The 21,676-nt window shown below is 30.7% G+C and overlaps 1 protein-coding gene across 1 annotated transcript; it reads right to left on the bottom strand.

The window, feature by feature from the left end:
* Positions 1 to 10,350: 10,350 nt before the first annotated feature.
* On the bottom strand, positions 10,351 to 18,254 carry TRIADDRAFT_25423 (uncharacterized protein; the record flags this gene model as incomplete). Its single annotated transcript, XM_002112487.1, has 7 exons — positions 10,351 to 10,509; positions 11,883 to 12,029; positions 12,879 to 13,357; positions 13,463 to 13,816; positions 13,883 to 14,281; positions 16,630 to 16,733; positions 18,181 to 18,254. Coding segments are annotated over 7 exons (1,716 nt in total), but the record flags the coding sequence as incomplete, so codon positions are not given.
* Between the last annotated feature and the right edge of the window lie 3,422 nt (positions 18,255 to 21,676).

Genomic DNA, 21,676 nt, shown 5'->3' with positions numbered 1-21,676 from the left:
AAGGTAATTATTAATAGCTCGTGTTCAGTGGAAAGTGACTATCTAATTTAAGGCCTATCTTGTCATTACAGAGTCGTACCAATTTGATGTCGTAGAAATACGTAAACTTGAAGATTTTTAATTATTCATTGCTGTTGCCTACTGATAGCATAGGATTAGGCATAATGATTGGAGGCTATAAATGATATTAATTTCAAATTGGGATATAAATACTACTTTAGGTTGTACCCGTATCTTGGCATGGAGTTCAATTTACTTATATTGCAGTATCCAAACAACAATTTTATGGCGTAGAAATACATGGATTTGAAGATTTTTACTGTTGATTGCTGCTGCCAACTTACAGTACTAGAATAGGCATAACGATTGAAGGCTATAAATCATACTAATTTTAAATTGGATATTAATATTACTTTAAATTATGATTAGATGCTGCTAAGATCCCGTCATTTTACTTGAGATGCTTACTTGTACAATCGATTACAGGAGTAAGAAAATGCGAAAAAGTCAATATACCTCAACAGTTAAAAAGTGCGGTTAGTAGTTAAAAGTGGAAATCTTAGGCATTGATGCCAACTTTAAAATAATAATTAAGAGATTGCAGTAATTGTTGTCGCCATGATGATAAACATGAGTGGGCAACTTCGACCATGAAAGGTATTGATCATTCTCCATCTATAGCATCTTATTTTCGTAAGGAGTAAGGTTACCGCGAGCAAAAATACTTTCAAATTTCTAGCAGTTTGGATAATATCAATAATTAAATAGCAAGATCATGTCATATGAAATGGATGTAGTATTGTAAGAGTGTTGTCAACAAGATATGAAAGAATTGAATGTTATAACTAGGTAGCTATGTAGATACAGCTTGGAGAATACATAAAGTCGTTAGAGCTACTCTCTTTGGTCATGGATTTTAACTTAAGATAATTATTAAAGATCACCATTGCTAATTCTGGGGTGAAAAGGAATAAAATTAATTCTATTTAAATAGGACTAGATTACTATGATAAAACTGACTGTCATAGAAACTCACCTATGCTAATGAATTTTTAATATCACTCAATGAAAATTTAGATAGCCTTTCTAGGTATAAACTACTAATTATTTGTTTTCAATGCCAATAACTGCCCCTATGCAAGCAACATTTGAATTCTATCCGTAGGTATAGTTATTCTTGATACGTTTATGAACTATAAATGAGGATTAGTCTATAATTACTCTATTTAAAATACTATTTCGGTCAACAATTTGCAAGAAAGTGCATTCAGACCGTACGCTTAATTTTATCTCTGTGCTGGATAAGGTTTGGCAATTTCATGACTTCTCTAAGCGCTAATTTCTAGTATGGTCTAAAATTTGACCTGTAACAAAAACGTAAAATTATATCGACAATTGGATCATTTTTGGCTTTAATACTGAGTCTGAGTATGATAAAATTTAATTTATAAAGTTCGATTTGTACTATTGACTTTGAAGGGGCAAGAAAAGGCAGAATTAGTTGGATAGAACTGTAAGATGGTGCATTAGAAAAATTGGATAGTTTAATTGGAGGTTATTTTATCCCTTTAAAATAAATTAGATATCACTCATCATTTTTAGCTTTTCAAAAGTCATAGCATGATTTAATTTGGCTTATCAAGTTCAGTTTTTACTATCGACTTTGAAGGGGTAGGAAAAGGCAGAATTAATCGACTGGAACTACGTTATGGTGTATTCATAAAATTAAATAGTTTGCAAGACGATCGCTTTATCTATTTAAATAGATTATATAATCAAAGTGATGTAAAATATGGCCTGTACTAAAAAGGTAAAGATATGTTGACAATTGAATCAGCATTTTTGGCTTTCACTAATAAGTCAATGTATAATAAAATTCAGTTTATCCTATCGACTTTGAAGGAGCAAGAAATGGCAGAATTAGTTAACTAGGACTGCAAGATGGTGAATAGTTTGCTTGGAGGTCATTTTATCTATTAATGTAGATTAATTAGTCACAGTGATGTAGAAATTTGGCCTGTAATAAGAAGGCAAAGATACGTTGACAATTGCATCATCATTTTTAGCTTTAACAGTAAGTCAAGGTATGATAAAATTCAGTTTGCCCTATTGACAGTAAAGGAGCAAGAAATGACAGAATTAGTTGACTAGAATGGTGACATAATGAGTTAGTGAAATTGGATAGTTTGCTTAGAGATTATTTTTATTCATTTAAACGGATTAGGCACCACTCAACGTGATGGTAAAGTAAAAGCAGACGAACAACACACTACATTGTCGATCGATACGCGTCGATTCTATCGTTTTTGATCAGGAAATTGCCCAGTATTTCAATTGCACACCGGAGTTTTCATAATCGAAATAAAATAATCTTCAATTCAATAGATCAATAAGTGTAAAAGAAGAGTATGATAGAATGCAGTAGAAAGATGTGGGCTGAATGGGAGGACTCTATTTTTACTGTGGCCATCATCATCATTGTCCCTTACTACTGGAATGACATCCATAATCAAGGCCAAGATGATTCGATGGTGTCACGAAATGAATTCAATTTAACTTTATTCATGACTTACCTTTGGGAATGGACTGATCAATGAAAATGAACACTTTCCGACTTGCTGGTAACCAACCAACAAGCAAATCAATTATTAAGTCAAACGATGTCGGTATCCAATTGAAGCAATGATGGTTGTTAAATTGCAACGTCTTACGAAGCCAATAATTGGATGAAAATTTCAACTTGGGTAAAGGCTAAAGGTCATAACCAAACTATATTCTATTCTTCATGTCAAGATAGCTTTAACTAGAAAAGAATTGGACGATATCCGATGTTTCTTTCTTTAATCAACTGGATTTATCAATCCCTACTTGCTGTAGTAATGATGAACGCTAGATAAAAATTAGATACGGTACTCTTTCAAGTTCTACTTTCAACTTCAACTTGATCAACTTGATGATCAAGCTCTCTCTCTCTCTCGCTAATTACAATCTTTGTATAGAGGTGTAGGATGATCAAGTTGAGAGGTAATGAATCCCTTATCCAAATAGTATTCCTGCAATTGATCAATTGCCTTCTTCTTACAACATGCCTTTGTCGGCCATCGTTCTTTTTTGATCTTGCTTTTTAGATTTCCATCTTACCACGTGATAACCAAAGAGACAATTCCATTGGCTAAGCTTATTGTTATGACATGGCATCATTCTAGCAAACATGATGAGTTGTGTGTTAAGTAGAAATGGGACCTTGCATGTTAGTATGCCCTCATTAGAATACTGCTAGGCTCCAATTTCAATCAATCTTCGAGCTACAAGGGGATGGATTGAATATCTGTTGACAATCTTTCATGTTGATGTTATTGATCTAGCTTGATATTTGTTTGGACAATCGATTGATCGGATAACGTAGAGTAGGTACATGATCCATTATAGGAGAGGAATGCAAATTGCAACCATCATCTCGGCATTTCTTTGATTCTTCAATTCTCCAAGTTGATTGATAGATAGTCAATAGAGTTTTTTTATCAAATTATGTCAACAATTTGAGCAGTTATCCGTAACATCCACGATATTTTTGAGCTGTGTAGATAGAAAATGCTCGTTCTAAAGTATGGACATTTTCTCGGTTAAAGTGAGATGGATGCATATTCAAGGTTGAGCTACGTTAACAAATTGAACGCAGTATGATCAACATCGATGGAATGACGTTTCCAGAATGGTAGGAGATTTTCCAAGTTAGGTTAGGTTTGAATGATGGGTCCTTACTACTGTATGATGGTTAATTGATGGATAGTTGATGTCGTTTTCCATCAAATAATATCACAAATTTAAGTGTATGTCACAAAACAGCTTTGCAACAAGATAAACGCAATATACGATCAATAAGTCAATTCCTTGAACCACGTATCAAGGAACGATATCTGCACTATCACAAACACTTTTGCTCTACTAACAGACTACACAAAGACTTAAACGCCTCGTATTTTACGTTAAACACTAAGTTGGAGAATTCACTTTATTTCACGATATACTGCATTTATATACTACTCCTCAATAGTTCATGAGTCATAGTTAATACAATTAACTTTGGAATCATTTACTGAATTAGATATTAATTTTAGCTACTGCTCCCTTAATGCAGACAACAGTATTTACGAACATAGACATGTAATGACTAATACAGAATAGTCAGATTACGATATGTCCTATCACGGAACATTTCCATGATAATTTACAATCTACCATAAGTAAATTACAATCACAATGATTCGAACTGTAAGTAGATGATTTGCATTCCCTATTATAACTATTAATTTCAGTATGTGTATAAGTGTCACTGTCATAAAAAGTCAGTGCTGTATTAAAACACAGTATATCCAAATTATAAGTTAACTAAATAAGGATAGTCTCACAGAATTATCCTAACATAGTTATTTCTACTGTAATACAGTATATAACACTGTAACACATACTTAGGATAATCATGACATACAATAATTGAATCTTGCCTACTGTAAATTGGAATAGATGCTAATAAATTTAGAAATCTTAAGAATAAAATGGCGAATATGCATACAATAAAAGCTGATGTTCCTAAGCTTTTGGAGTTTATATTTATTAATGCTTATATCTCTGAACGTTAAAATATAAAATATCATAAGGGTTCTGAATAAGATTTTTCGAGTTACTTTGGAATCCAGATAAAAAATTGCGGTTACTTTCCTAGATTATATAAGCTCGATTAATTAACAGCTCAGAATCATAATATAATGCATCTACTAAGCATAATTATGGGAAAGGAGGAGATATTATTCATAATTCGATGGAAAATAAAATAAATTGAAATTATTCATAATTTTATTTGTAACTTCTAAATTCGTAATTAAACTGATTTTAACTTACTGACAAATACTTGACGCATAATTTAATTTTAGCTATCAAACGAAATCTGATAATTATTTATGGTGTATAAGATCGTGTTCTATTTCATTTCATCTCTAACATAAATGATTGAAATTAGAGGCATATAGATACGATTGCTGTATTAATATCATAGCGGTGTTTTTTATTGGTAAATCCGCTCAATGTTGTTAAGATATCCATTGTTCTTGATATAGGGCGGATGATGTTATCACAAACGTTAACAAATATTTGTTGTATTACTTCACATTTAATAAGATTTGTAAACTACATCTCGTCAATATTATTAAATGATCACCTATTTTCAGATTAATCTAGTTTCTACAAATGAATGATTATTATGTCGCGAATAATCATTAAAATATGTGTATCGTCACACTAATACACTAAATCCGAACCGTAGCGTAATGCCATGTCTGATAATTATAATTACAATAGATAACTTATAAGTTATGATAATCATATATTACGAATTATCAACATGTTATGTTATCAAAATGCTTGTCTGTGTCGTGTCTAGGAATTTAGAAACTTAAATATCTGTATAGTACGATGCTGCTAAGTTACAAAAGGATCCGTTACTGTTACAGCTAGAATCTTATAAAATGGAAAGTCGTAAGACTTTTTCGGCATTGCTTCACAAGATCATTCAATTACTCTGCTAATATATGTACTGTTCTACTTTCAATAAGTCAATTAATTAGTAGCAAAGGGTGAGCTGCATTTCATGAAAAGTATCACCAATCAACCTCAAGATCCACCACAATTTAATTCTTTACTGATATACTTATAAAGTACATAAAATGAATCTCCAGTGTTTAGTAACATTAATGCAACATGATAGGCCAAATATGAAATTAAAAGTCGACATATCTTCATTTAGTATTGAAGTTTCGTTGCTTTTAAACTTTATGTGTCATTGTTTCTTTACACCGTAACGTGGAATGATATACAAATAAAATTAATAGAAAATTTATAGACATATTTTAGCATGGCATTAATTAAAATTTAGCTAATCATCACAAGAACATTAATCTTACTCTCCAATAGAATTTTTGATATTTATTTGCTCTATAATACTTAAAGCCTGAATGATATACTGCAGTAATTTTTTGATAGATCAATTGTAATTTACGTTTACTAATGGCTTAGGCATAGAATTCGATTCGATATAATTATTTAATATGTATCTTTGTAGATAATATGTCTTTATAATATCATACAAGTAATACCAATTGGTGTTAAACCACGTTCTATTTAGAATATAATAAAATTTGATGTTCCATATTTAGTCTAAGTACAGTACAGCATTACCGTGGCCACTGGGCTATTCGTAGGAGATGGTCAATGCTAAAAGCGATACAGCAGTAAAAAGTTTTCGCCACAAAGCTAGTATTCGCGGTATTTTCTATTTTTTTATTAAAACGTCGTCATGAAATTGATTATGACATCGGTCAAAAATAGGCGAAACCTTATATGATATTCTTATTAAGTCTTGATGATGTAATAGTAGCTGGTAATAAAGGGTTGGATTGGCAAAGAGATCATAAATTAATTATTCTTAATTAATTTATTGATGAGATACAAAAAAGGGCAATGAGAGACAAAATTAGATACATGCAATGTAATAGTTTTCCAAGTCTATTATAGACAATCTTTCTCTAGAATCAAGTTCATAAATAATATTTAAATAGGCCGATGGTGAGGTAATGACTTTCAATTAATGGTGCTATCGCATAAAATTATTAACCAGATATAGAAATATTTTCTAAAATATGATTCACCTTAGAAAAGTATCATTAAAAATCAAAGATTGATTATACGGTAATTTCATTCGAAATTTCTTCAATTGACGGATCGATATCTATCTGAATTGATTAAAGAGGCGAGTCGACTAGTTCGGCAATAAGCTTCAGAAAGAGTTTAACTGTTGCCTTAAAATACTACCAATTTACTGCATGGCAGATTTAGAAGAAGACAGCTTCATTTTAGACAAAATTAAATACAAGCTAATACCATTTGAGCGTTGATACAGCTATAATACTGCATTGCTTTTTTGAATGTTGAGGACAACATTAGAAAGATGTAGATAAAGTAGTTACATAATAATACCAATTCTAGTCTAAAATTAATCTACGTTGCTTTGTTAACCTCATAAATAGCAGATTAGTAGTTACGTCTATTATTTATAAATTTTCATTTGAGTTATTCCTCACGATCTCGAATTCAAATTAGCTTTAATTAGCTTTAATTTAAAGATAGGCTTCTTAGAGGTGAAATAAGAAATTAATTACTGTATATCGATGTTACAAAACAGCTTTGCAACAAGATCTACTCTTTCAGGAATACTTTTCCTATACTAGTAGACTACAAAAAGACTTAGACGCCTCGTATCTTACGTTAAAAACTAATCATAAAAATTAACTTTATTATACGATTCATCGCATTTATACACTCTTTTATAATAGCAAAGGCATCCTAGTTAGTAGTATTAACTTTGAAACCTGATAATCAATCAAAAACTAATTTTATCTACTGCTACCTAATGAAAACAACAGTATTTACGAACATAGACATCGAATGACTAATGCAAAATTGTCAGATTACAATATGCCCTATCACGTAACATTTCTACGATAATCTAAAATCTACCATAAGCAAATTACAATCACAGTGATTTGAATAGTAAGAAGATTATTTTCGATTCCCTAATTAAACTACTAATTTCAGTAGGCTGTATGTATCACTATAAAAGCTAGTGCTATATTTAAATATTACAAATCTAAATTAGAAACTCTCCATATAAGGGTAAATCAACAAAATTATCCGAACATGTTTCTACTATAATCTCGATATTACAGTGTATAACAATCTAACAATTGAATACTACAAATATGAATTGAAAATATAGCTATATTAATACCCCTAATTATATTAAAAATATTTTAAAATCCGGCTATAAACGTCTTATATGAAAAATTACAATAGTATATTAGAAGATTGATGTTAGCTAGTCATATTTCAAGAAAATTTAAAGTTGTAACATAACTAAGTAAACAGTAGATTATAGAATATAAGCTATGTCTAGCATGATGTACAGCAGTGTAGATTTCTCTAAATATTTATTTCAAGGCATATTTATTAGCACAAAACCATGGACTGTAATTGAAATTCTATGTTATAGTATGCATGGCCATACGCAGTAGAGCGTTGAATCACTATAAGTACCAGTGGTAAAATAGGTACTTAACTCATACCTTTAGATATGGTTAGTTCATCATACTTTTTGCTAGCATAAATAATGTCAGTATAAATACTGTAGCTTTTACCATATTAGATTATAGATGGACTGCTATAAAATGTTGTTACTAATAAGTAGCTCATTAACTACTACCTTGCTAGAGCTAACAATTGTTTAGCCTAGCAGTATTTGTTGTTGTATAAATAGTTGTAAAATAAGGTAGAGTGTAGTTATGCCGGTTGTAGCTGCAAATGTTACGAAAAGAACTTAAGCGGGCAACTTTAGGTTATTCTGTGTTCTGTTCAGAAATCTTTCTAGAAGTTTTATTCTGCTAGAGTGGGCTTTGTACAGATTATCTTCGTATAAAGATCTAGCAAAGTTCTAATTTTCTATAAATTTTGAAATTTAGTGATCAATTATATCACACAAGTCCATATATTGAACGCTATGTCTAGTGATGGAAACTATAGCTACCTTTGAAGTTTAAAGCGCTTTAAAAGTGTTTTAGGTTGAAGTGTATTATATTAAATGTTATCAAAAGTGATTAAACTTATGATGTGTTAAATTAAAATAATCAATTATTAAAAAAGGATTCAAATATCATCTACGATATTCTTGTTATGGATGGAGATTGAAAGCATATCAATTACTAATTTAAGATTTCGATCCAAATTGCTTAAAATAGATTCAAGCATCATTGCATGGATAAATATTCTGAACAAGAGCAGATTATAAATTATGACCTGAAATTACTGCCAGAAGTTGATTGTATTAGTTACCACTATTATAATGCAAAAGTGGTACAAAATAAATTACAATGATGATTGCTGAATTTGTTGCAGCTTTGGTGTAATCGATTAAGAATATATTGAGACAGTTGAAATAGTTTAATAATTTAATACAATTCTATCATTTCTATTTATTTTCTACTTTTATAGTCATAGTTGGAAGCTAGTTGAGAGAATCTTAGAAATCCCTTATTGATTAACCTAAGATAATAAGATTAAATATTAAGTAATAGCATTAAGATGCTTGTCAAGATGATTGGAAACTTGTTAAATTCAGTTAAATTTAAGATTAAATCTTCTACTCAATGAAAATAATACTATTTTGAGCTATATTTATAATATCACTAAAATTTTCTTACAGATTGTTGGATATCATCCCAACCTTAATTATTTTTACGGACGTAAAGATAGTGCTAAGTATTCATTCAATTTACGTTTAGTATTTTTTAAACAATTTGAAATTGCTTTGATATCTGTTAAGAGTCTTCGAAACAGTTAAAGAAGTTGATAGAAATAGGAAGAAATATTCAATCCAATGAATGTATGAATCTAGTTATTAGATCAGTCAAATCGATTTTGCCACACTTATTATGGCTAATTTGTAAAGACAGAATTAAAATTGTTTTCTTTGTCACTATATAATCAATCCATCAATTAAACAAATTAAAAGTAATCAAGTAAATAATACAGGCAATATGCAATTAACATATTAGTATTTCTGGTAATCAAAAATACTGTTTATAAAATTATAAGATTCGCTTCTCAATGGTTAGCTATCGTCTAAAAGAGTTAAGAATTAGTTCCATCTGAATAAGTGTATAATTATAAAGTATTCTACATCTTGATTAACGTGGCTGGATTGAGGTTATAATTAGACTTCATCGAATCCCATTAAGGTAGCAATTATTTACATCAATCCGTGATGTTGTCGAACATATGCAAACGACCTCAATCTCACGGTTGAGAATTAATAGCGGGCAAATTGGAAATATCTAACAAGATTTTAGTTAAATGTGGAGATGTTGGTGACATTGGGGGCGTAATTACTGGTGATTCGCCTGGCGTTTGTGGTGGGCTAGGCCTAGGAGATCGGAAAATGCCCTGTTTTAGTGCAGGATCAATCGATAGATTACGCGTCATAGTTCGTTTTTGGCTATCGTGGGATAGGTTATTTGGGTCAAGATCAATGAAGTAGCAAGGCATATTGAGGCTTTGATTATAATTTTGTTCAAAAAGGTAGGGAGTTGTATCTGCAATCGACCTAGATTGAATTATTGTTGAAAGGTCAAAAATATCAGATATCAAAGGTACGCTATCTCAATAACTCAAAGTCAAGCGATATCATTTACTCTACTGTACTAAGACTTATTGTTAAAGTTGTATTGATGATGATTATAACATTTCTTACATTTTAGTTGTTTCACTGATATTAATTCTTCCCTCTTGACTGCCAGATTCAACTTTACTTGCATTAGTTACCGTACTACCGAATAAGCAATATCGAGGCATTTTCTGTCCAACCACGCCAGCTATAGCAGGACCGGAATGGATACCTATTCTGATCTAAATGTGGATTTCGATAGAAAAGGATTAAAAATTCAATTTCTGATTGGCCGATTTGATTAGCAGTTTAAAATACTGATGGAAACTTATTTGACTTATTTAGTAAGTTATAGCTGTACATAAAGATTTAGATAACACCCTAGATCGCTTGATTGATCAACGGCTAGCGTTTTCTAATTACGCTTTAGCTTGCAATAGTAATTGAAATTTTTTCATTGATTTAGTATATTAGGATGTAGAAAAATCGATAACATACTATATCAGCTCATCAGTAGAAAGCTAACGTTACGTAGCTTTTATTCTTAATTGAAAATTACTTATTTTATTAGATATCTTACGGTCTTATAATAAAAAACAGATAATACTGAGAGGCTTCTAAAGTACGAAAATTCAAGTACAAATAGGTTTGATAAATAGCCAGGATTTTCTAATTGCCTTTAAACCTCGGGGTAAAAATAGGATTTCATTTTATTAACTTTAATGTAATGCTTTTGTTCACCGTTATTATCGTAAAATTTCTTTTCTAGTATGTTGCCAAAACTTAAAAATGTAATTATAGTTTACGAGTATGAGTTAATCACATCAAGCATCGTTATAAAGCCTCTACCATACTAATTGAAATTATTTATTTTATTTAGTACCGTACAACCTTAGAATAGAGGTCGATAATGCTGAGTGGTATTTAAAGTGCGAAAATGTAAGTGTAAATAGGATTAATTAGTAGACAGAGATTTACGAATTGCCTTAAACCTTATGGCTAGAATAAAAATATTATTTATTTAACTGCTAGTGCTATTCTCCTATTCACTATTAATAAAGAAATATTTCACTCCTAGTAAGCCACTGAAGCTTAAGATGCAATTACGGTCTACAAACATGTGTAAATTATGTCAAGTGTCATTATAAAGTCTCTACTCTAGGTGTAATTATTTTAAATGATTAAAATAATCTCTGATACTGAATTACTAAATTCTGAATTAACTCATCATTGTACTGTATCGAAACTTGCTGCTCTATTAAGATGTTTTTGTTATACTTGTTAATGTTTTCTATTTCTTTCAACGACTTTTAATTGTCATACTTTCCCATTAATTAATCACATTTGTTAGTAATTATATAATCAATGATTGGAGCATTTAATAAAATTCGTGTATAGAGCTGCGGATGATACTAGTAGAATCTGAAATTAAATCCATTTTACCGCAATTTAGTAGCTATCTTATAATTAAAATATTGCTCCTGTGGATAGTTATGGTTAAGATAATAGTTTATCGTTATCGGTACTGGTAGTTAATACTCATTTGATAATAGAAAATTTAAGCGATATGGTTACACTAATTCGCTTAATGATATCTAAATATTATAACTTTTACCTTAATAGGCGATTTATCTACCGGCGATAGGACTCCTTTGGTCACATCCATCATATCGAATGCCATACTTATTACCTTATTAGCATGATTGAAACATGGATCAGGCACACCACTAACTATCATATACGCATCGCCAATCGTTTCCACCTATTCAGTTAGTGATAAATTATAGCTATAAAAAAATTGCTATTGAGGCAAGGATAACTTTAACTTTCATATCTTAAGCTCGTGAGGTTGAAGAAATATCTTACAACAAATATAAAAACACAGCTGTAAAATTTGCTACGAAACTAATAACTATCTTACTTTAAATATATTAGCAAGGCAGATATTTCGCTATCCCAATAAGCTGCAGCTATATAAACTGCCACTTAATCATTAAAGATCACAGACTTAAAGGAAAAATTACACTAATGCAGATTATACAGTACCATTATTTTGGCTAATTACTCTTCAAGATAAAGGTCAATTGCAGTTTTTCCACACTTTTATACGAATACAAATTACCGCATTTAGTTACGCATGGTTCCCATTACCTTACCATCACTGCTTTCAATGATCTAATATTGACTGTTACAGTATGCATATTCTACGTTACTATTCTCCATATGTGCTCTATTTCATAGGTATAAGTATTAGTGATATCTAGTTCATATTTCTATTATTGTTACAGTTACCCATTATTCTGTGATGATTGTTAATGATTTTTACTCATGTTTCATGTTATTTTACAACAGCTAGCAACTTACCTACAGTAACTACTTTCAATCTTACACGATCACAACACACAATAATAAATTCGCTGTCCTACTAAATTATATTTGTTTCCATCTCTATAGCTACTAAATCAATTCTTACTACGCTATCGGATTCTCTATCACAACTAGAGAAGTACATGAATATTTTAGCGTAGGTAATAATTTTGATATTCCAAAATATACAAATTTACGCAGCGATTCTCATTTTATGATACATATATAACTTGGTTCAGCTTACCTTGTAGACATCGTTAAAATTGCACAATTCGTCAAAGCTCAGGTATAATTCATCTAACATACGTACAACTTGCAATGGATCAATATCTGATGATGAACATAATGCTGTAAAACCCACGATATCGCTAAAAAGTACCGTAACCATGGCATAACGTTCATGAATGGGATCTCGAGGAGCTAAACGTAGTTGATTGACAATACGAATTGGTAAAATAGAATGGAGTAAATCGTCGGTACGTTTTTTATCTGCCCTTAATTTTATTTCCAATATTTGTAATTCATTAGTAGCTTGTTCACGTAATTGAACTAAATCACGACGATTACGCTGGATATGAGACATTAGCACAACATCACGAGTTGTATCATGGATAGGAAAATCGCTTAGAAAGAATCCTTGCTGTGTTAATTCTTCCAGATTACTAAACCTTGGCGAGCACAGAAATAACATGCTATCAGATTCATGAACATAAACCATTTGACCTTTTAATTTGATAGTATTAGAAACACAGTTTCCACTCTGACTATTGTGACGATGTCTACCATTACTCGTATCATCTGTTGCAGAATTATCAAAATTTTCGCAACTTTGTTGTCGATGGAGTTGTTGGCTATGATTAGTATATTGTGGTTGATGTTGGTATGCTGCTGAGTCTGATAATTCATTGATTGTAGAGATAATGAAAACAATATTTATATGGCTGATAACATTTTTAAAGTTAAATCTCATTTGTGGACGATCCAATTGAAATAAAGTATTGAAATGAATATTAGCAGTAGGTAAATCTGCTGGTAATTTGAGTACACGACGGATTGAATTGCCAGCTTGGGTTATTTTTAAATCACGATTAAACACAATATGAAAAGGGAATGCTTGACAAAACGTTCCAACTTTAATGCGTACTTTATTATTCGTTGTGATGGCGGTATTGGAATTAAATGCTGGTGGTGATGATAATGATCGATTAAATCGTACAGGTGATTGAGGTGCGGTTGTTTGGATAAAACTAGCATTAGAACTGGAACTATTGGCTTGGGATATTAACATTTGAACATGGCATTTACCTTTACTGGTTGTTGAAACTGATATCACTTGAATTTTAACTTCAGCATTATGAATTTGTTTTGCTGCGGTTTTAACTATACCAGTGACAATTGGATATAGACCATGTCGTAGAGAATAATAATGCAAAATGATATTGCCATCGAGTGATGAAGTACAACGAAATGATGGTGCATTCATACCATGATAGCTAGACCCTAAATGATCATGTAGAGCGTCTAAATTAAATAAGAAGTCATATAGTGTACTGCCTAATACCCGTAAGATGCGATCATAACCATTATCTACACAATATTGGAAGAAATGTTCTCCGAATTTCTCCAACATATCTTCCATTCTGCTGCCTATGAAACATATTGCAATATGTATAGTATTTTTAAATTATAGAATTTTTTTATCAAATAATACTTTCAATAGCTTATAATTATAACGTGTTCGCTAGATTCTAGAAAATCGATGTTACTAACTATATATTAATTATCGCTGAGCCTATACCGATATTATCATTGAAGTAAACGATACTATACACAATATGTAATTAAATTTATAAATTTATTCTTCCTCAACATTTATAATAGCAAACATAACAGCTAAAATTTTTAACTATTCAATGGTAATTAATACAACTGCAGGTACGTGGAAAACAATCTATACGCACTATCTGATAAATGATTTATTACACATATGTCCAGTAAATATCTAAAATATGTAGTTAATGTATGAAAATGAATCAATTTCATCAACTGAGAGAAGTTAATGTTTTCTTGCTATAAATGTACTAATGATGATAAAGAGTGAGAGATTTTTCTTAAGGTTCGTTTATACGATCAATGCAGACGAGTACTTCGAGTATTTCTTGTTTGTGTTCTGATCAAAACCTTCAAATCCTGGTCCGACGAGACACTCATCGATGTGTCAATGAAAATATAAAAGTTTATATTTTATTAATTTTTTGTCGATGGTGATGTGTCTCGTTATAATATTTATTGTAGTAAACTACAGAAATGCAAACACTGACGTACAACCACAACAAGAATTTAACGTTTTCTTTCTGAACTTATCTCGATCCTATCAACGTATCTTTATCATACGCGAACTTCGAGTATTTTATGTTGTTTATCAGTTTGCCGTGGGAGTAGTGTTCTGATTTCTGTAGACTTTAGGTTACAATTTTACAATTTAAAACTAAAAATCTAGGGATTTCATGAGTATTTATTATAAAATGAGTACCCTAGATCTAGTCGGCTATGATTTTAATACATTTTAAATAACTCAAAATATAAATGATGGATTTTGGTATTATTCCTGCTTTATTACTCAGCACAGTAGATTTGAGAAGCATCAGCCTATGCAATCGCCGTCAAAATACTAAATTTGGAATAGATTGCACTTATGAAATACAAAAATATAATCTTCTAGCATTGCTGCTTGACATTAATTATTAATCATAAACTGTTACCCACATACTAATGCGAGGGATAATTGCTTTTGCTTGCCTTTCCATTAATTAATTAATCATTCATTTCTGACGTCATAAATTATACACCAAATTAGACATTTTCCAAATTAATTAGGTTTTAACAGAATTAAACTAAGACTATTTTCCTAATAACTTACTGTAAATATAATATTGTTTAACTAGGTTGTGATAGTCGGTATAGATGCATTCATATTGAACCTGGTTTACTAACCTTAATGATACTTGCTAATATAAAAATTTTATATAAAGTCATTTTTGATTACAACCAATACATTATTTAAAAGTAGAAATCCATAAATAATAGCAATACCAGTACTTCAAGGTGAACATATGCAAATAGATGTAATTAGTTAGATAGACAATATAAAATATGGTATAAATAAAGTTAAGGAGTAGAGCTGAGCGATTTAGCAAGTACTGGTACTTATTTCCGTTCCGCCAGGTCGATTGTCTAAGACATGGGTATACCCCGCAAAGCTATACTAGTTTTTATCCCCTCTTAAGTGCTTAATACAGATGTATTATGACCTAGCTAAATGAATGGTTAATTATAAAGTTCTTGAGAGTATATTCATAGGAACGAAAATGAACTAGCCGGTTTAGATTGCGATAACGGTTAGTATAAAAGTCGAAATGAATACTTAGTGTTTATTTCTAGTCGAATTTGATATATTGGGGACAATTAGTACTTTGTATGACGATTTTATTATAGATTTATCAGAAATAATTGCAATCGCCTATTGGATCTTTATCATGTTGAGTTTGGGTTATCATAACGTTGATGACTAGGCATCGACCCTTATTAATTAATTATCAATCTAATTTAATCGGTACATGTAGATGATTGGACAACGATGACGAAAACAGCTGTAAATGTAAGTTGAGGAGAATTAAATTCAAACTTTATGACTAAAGGTTATAAACTAAACTATATATGTAAATTAAAGCTTAATGAATGATATTACCATTCTTCGATTGACTAGAAAATAAGTATATGTATACGAATGTAGGTTTGCCAATACAGCTTCTGTTATCATAGTATTACGATTCCATTTTAATATACGTAGGTATTAATCATGACTGAATGGGCCAGTATAAATTGTTACACAATTGAATGAAATTAATATCATTAAGAACGATAAAAGCGACTAGCATTAGGTTCTACTTGATCGATTACGGTGAATTACTAATCAATTATGACAATTAATTTACCTAAAACTTCGCAAGCGGTCGCTACCAACTTAACAGTTAATGCATCATCGTAGCTTTGATGTAGTAAGAAAGCTCGGCTTTCTTCTTGTATACCAGCTTTATCACTATAATCATCAATTATCAATAACAATATTTATTTATTAATTTTTGAATTCAACGTAACAGAATCTAGTTACAATAACACTGTTAAGATAGTTCTGCCACGTATGAGTAGCTGGTAACGCAACTACTTTAAATATTATCATTAGAATCATAAAAATGCGTGTAAATCATGGAAAACAATATAGAATTATCTAAATTATCGATTTTAGACGGTCTTGTAAACCTATAAAATCTATAAAACATAAAGCCTATATGATAGAAATTGATGTGATTATATTATTAACCTGAAAAGGTTAGGAAACTTTCTTTAACTACATGGTATTTAAACTTCGACTATCACCAAAGAATGACTATTTTTGAGCATGATTATTTAGATGGAGAATTAAAACTGTTGCAAAAAGACTGAAAGTCTGATGAAGAGAAATAGCCGAATAGTCTAGCACTTTATAAACAAATCATACTGATCGTGATAGTGAATTGTTGTCAATACTGTAAAATTACAAAAATAACATCATATCGATGATTATTTTAATGAATAACATGTGAAAGATTTCATGAATGCTTCAGAATTAATTCGTTATACCGATTTAGAACTATATCTACTCTGGCTATTCAATTTTCTAAATCGATAAGGAAATGTCAGATACTATGTACAGCAATATGTATTGTAAAGTTGCATTATCCATAATCTTGCTAATTATTAGAATAATCAAGTTATCTCTTCAACCAGATGAGATCATATTGTTCATTTCCTAAGATAATTTGTTCAAGTCTTAATAATATTAGTCAAATGCAAGCTGTATGAACACATAGATTGTAATACATTATGATGATCGATAAGATGTTTGCGTAAGAACAACCACTTCAAACGAAATAGAACACGAAATGGCTGTCTTTGAATTGCGACTATATATGCTAATGATGGCCTTATCGTTGTAGCTATTCTACAGGCTAATGACGAGTTGAGAAAATGATGAGATATTACTAATTCTTCAACTCACAAATAAGCATTCTCCACAAGGGTGGAGGTAAACCTTGCTAAGGATTAATTACATAAATAGTATCAGCCAGTTATCTAAAAGCGCGAAAATATTTGACTAGTAAACTACTTTAGCCATGTAGGTGTAGCGGTAGATGTATCCTTAATAAACAGGGGCGCATGAATAATCAGGCATTGCAAAGACTTCAATAAGCTCTTTGCTATCATGTGCCATCGTAGTACAAGGCCTTAAGTATAAAAAAAATGGAAAATATTCCGCTGCTAGTCAATATTTTAGTCACTACAAAATAGTAGCCTATCATCACTTCATAAAGTTTTCGAGAGAATGGATGAATTTTATTCAAAAAGAATTGATGGTGTAGTATTTTATGATGATAATCCATTTCTACTGTAGATATGACCTAGAGCTTGATTATTATCTTAATGAAAACAAAACCTTTCTTACTTACATGATGCGTTTCCATTCTTTTTCTCCATATTGGCGTACAATTAAATCTTGTAAAGCACGATGTATAAAACCATACTAGAAGATTGAATTGTAAGCAAATGAACTCCGTTTTAGATTTCAATCTCTGACAAGGCTCAAGTGTATTAGTTAGGATAACAACTTCTAAGTGATTGTTGTCACATTTAAGTAGAAAAGGGAATGGCAAAAACAATAATTGGCTAACGAAGGAAGGAAATCTTTAAACGAACTGCATTGTTCCCTCATGCAGCCATTATGAAAAGTATGCAACATTTGCAAATTCGCATGTAATAATGTTAAACTTTGAATCGATTGAAACATTGTAGTGGTATTAAAAGTAGCAAAATTAGAAAAAAATTGTTAAATCGATTAAGGTTTAATCTTTCATGGTTGATTGAAATAACCACCGTACTTCACATTATTGTCTAATCATTTTATAGGGCGGTGATAGGCAACAAATAGTCTTCGTAGACATTGTATTCTAGACTGAGTGGAATCGATAGACAATTTTCTAAACATTGACTTAGTTCAACATATCGAGATCGAATTTTTTGCTACGCTTGATAAAACTGTGAGAAAGAAAGAAAGCTGTCTGATGTTTATAAACTTTGAAATGTGAAGGTGATGATTACTATTTATTAGATCGATTACAGTGAGACATCAATAAAATAAGAAATAGAACATGGCTTAAAATCATTAACATGATAACTAGGCTTTGATAAGAATTCTTACCATCCTGATTGCTGGCCTGTAAACTCAATGATCGATTATCAGACTATTATATAGTATGAAAGAGGTTATTGATGGTTTCACGCTTTGCCTAATCATGAATAATCATTATCACCAGACTTATTATGTCCAACTTTTTTATGCCTTACCTGATAATCTAGCCATCACGTGGAAAATTGTCTGCGCTTGCTTACATATCAATTCGACCTATCACCTCATTTGATAATGTAAACAATAAACCTTTAGATAAGAATAGATAATGAACGAGTTATTAATAGATAAATGCAAGTTGATAATTTGTTGTGACAGTTGGATGACCATGCATTATTTTACAATCAATTGTTTTGAAGGCTTTATGTGTCTGACTATGACTATTCCCGTCGTCAACAGAATGTAATCGACATAGTAACCAGATAATTTCAGCATAAGCAGTCACCTTTTTGCATTTATATTTAATGCAAGGAATCTATAATGACGCTCTTATTGTCAATATTCTAATAAGAAGATTTCATTACTGCCTAATAATGGCAGACATGATTTGGATAGATATCGATGGGAGATACAGGTAAAAATACTATTATTAGATATTAGAAAGTCTAATTTTTCCCAGCTATGTAAATGCCTCAACCAAATGAAGATCATGAAAGTACTTCATTTGGTATTGAAGTATTTTAAGTTATTGTGTGTTAGGTCCTAAAATTGCCTTCGAACACTACGTCTCAATCAAGAACAGGTTAATCAAGCTTAGCTTCTTCTCATTAGAATTTGAGATTTCTTTCTTGTACTACATATAACATTGATGAATACAAATGGAGGCTGAAGGCTTCTGCAAAAATTAATATTGGCGAAGTTAGCAATTTTAATAACTAAATTTACCTATATTTCTTATTGTTTAGCAATCATTGTTTCACAGCATCGGGTATTGTTAAAGATTGCAGAATTCAAGCAGAGGCAGGTAGTAGTATCTTCATTTTTTTTTAATAAACGCGCAATAATGATCTTGAGGTCAATAATCGTACAATAATAGTTCTACACTGCCTAACAATAGTAGAAATGCATTGGATAAATACTGAATAGGAGATTTACGCTGAATAATCACCAAAGTAAATATAAATCTGTCAAATTTTATTTGCAATACGTATAGCTGCAACCTTTTCAAGATGATAAGGAGTAGTTGATTAGCTGCTAAAGGCTTTAATTTATTGAGAGTTTGACCTAAAAGTCTTGCCGCTAAATATCGTATCTCGTTCTGGAAATTAATTGATTTCAAGTCTTATACATTCTATTTAAATTTGAGATTTCAAGTTTAATTTGTCCTAGCTTAATTATTTCACAGCTGAATTTATGAGTACCATTCAAAATATTAATTTTTCTGTATCTTGCAAGCAACTTATGCTTAGTTTTTAATTTAACGTGTCTCATAGATTCTTAATAGGTTTATAGTAGTTGCTTAAATTTATGTTAGCTATTATTATTTGTAATTGAAATAAATAATTATATGATTAATAATTATCCGCCAGCTCACCTTATATCTATTTTCTTTGTTTAAAAATCAATTTTAATAAAATGGAGATCCATTATAGCGGTTAATTTATTTTGTGCTGAATTTCATGTCGATGTGCGTTACCAACTACACATTACACCTCATTTAAGGATATTCTGCGTGGGTTTGGCTCATTTTCTTTCATAGTTGTAATTTCTGATATCAATATTTAAGAATACGTACGGTAATAATGTTTGTACGTAGTGAAAGCTGTTTATTACGACAGTTACGTAATGTGCTTCGAAATTACAAGATATAGAAGCTTATTTGATCTGCTCTTGACTTATGAATTTACAGAGCTAGTAATACTGGATTGTAATTTAATTCTTACTGTATATCATATCATTGGCAGAATGCAGATCGACAATTGAAAGATTATTTTGAACAGCTATACTAATATCTGCAGGAAGAAATTTTAGTGTTTACAGAGGTCCGAAAGAGCAACAATATCTATTTATAATATCCGGACATTCTGGTTAGCTATATTGCTATGATTCAAATGAAGTTCGAACTATTGGCTTTGGCTCAACTTAATGATACTTTCTGGCTTCGTCATAATCGCTATATAAGGCTAACATTTATCTATCAGTATGCTAATATTATAATGCATCGATAGTCGAGTTGGCTTACTAGTTAACTTTTCTTTCAGGGATTTATGAAATAACTGTACTGGTCTTACAATTACAGAGTGTGTATGGACGCTACTACATACAGCTTAAGTTATTTTTGGCTGCAAGATGGAAATTATAAGTTGGATTTCGCCTGTTTTGCCATAGCTTATTAATAGATGCACGTATTAATTATTCACTAATATATATCGAAACTGTCTGTAATTGGCGGATTACTTGTTTGCAAAATTATAATAACACGACTAATGAATTTTTAACCGTGTTCATAGGAAGATGTGTATAAGTGACATTTTCAGTTAATACGATTCATCTCATATTATCTTAATAATTCTTTAAATTAAAATTTTCGCTTTATCTTTGACTTCATCAAATAATTCTAGTATATGCCCTGCCTTTTATGTAATTGTAGTAAAAGGGTCAAAAATGATTTAATTAAATAACGTAACATTGTTTAATGCCAATTACATACAGTATACTACCTAATACATCGGCACTAAACTATGAGTACTAGCTATCCAATAAATATCACACCGGGAAGAGCTTATATACCTCTGATTTTATATTTTGCACATTCTTCG

This window comes from Trichoplax adhaerens, genomic scaffold (assembly GCF_000150275.1).
Source record: "Trichoplax adhaerens TRIADscaffold_5 genomic scaffold, whole genome shotgun sequence".
NCBI lineage: Eukaryota > Metazoa > Placozoa > Uniplacotomia > Trichoplacea > Trichoplacidae > Trichoplax > Trichoplax adhaerens.
This window is presented reverse-complemented; position numbering and strand designations above follow the sequence as displayed.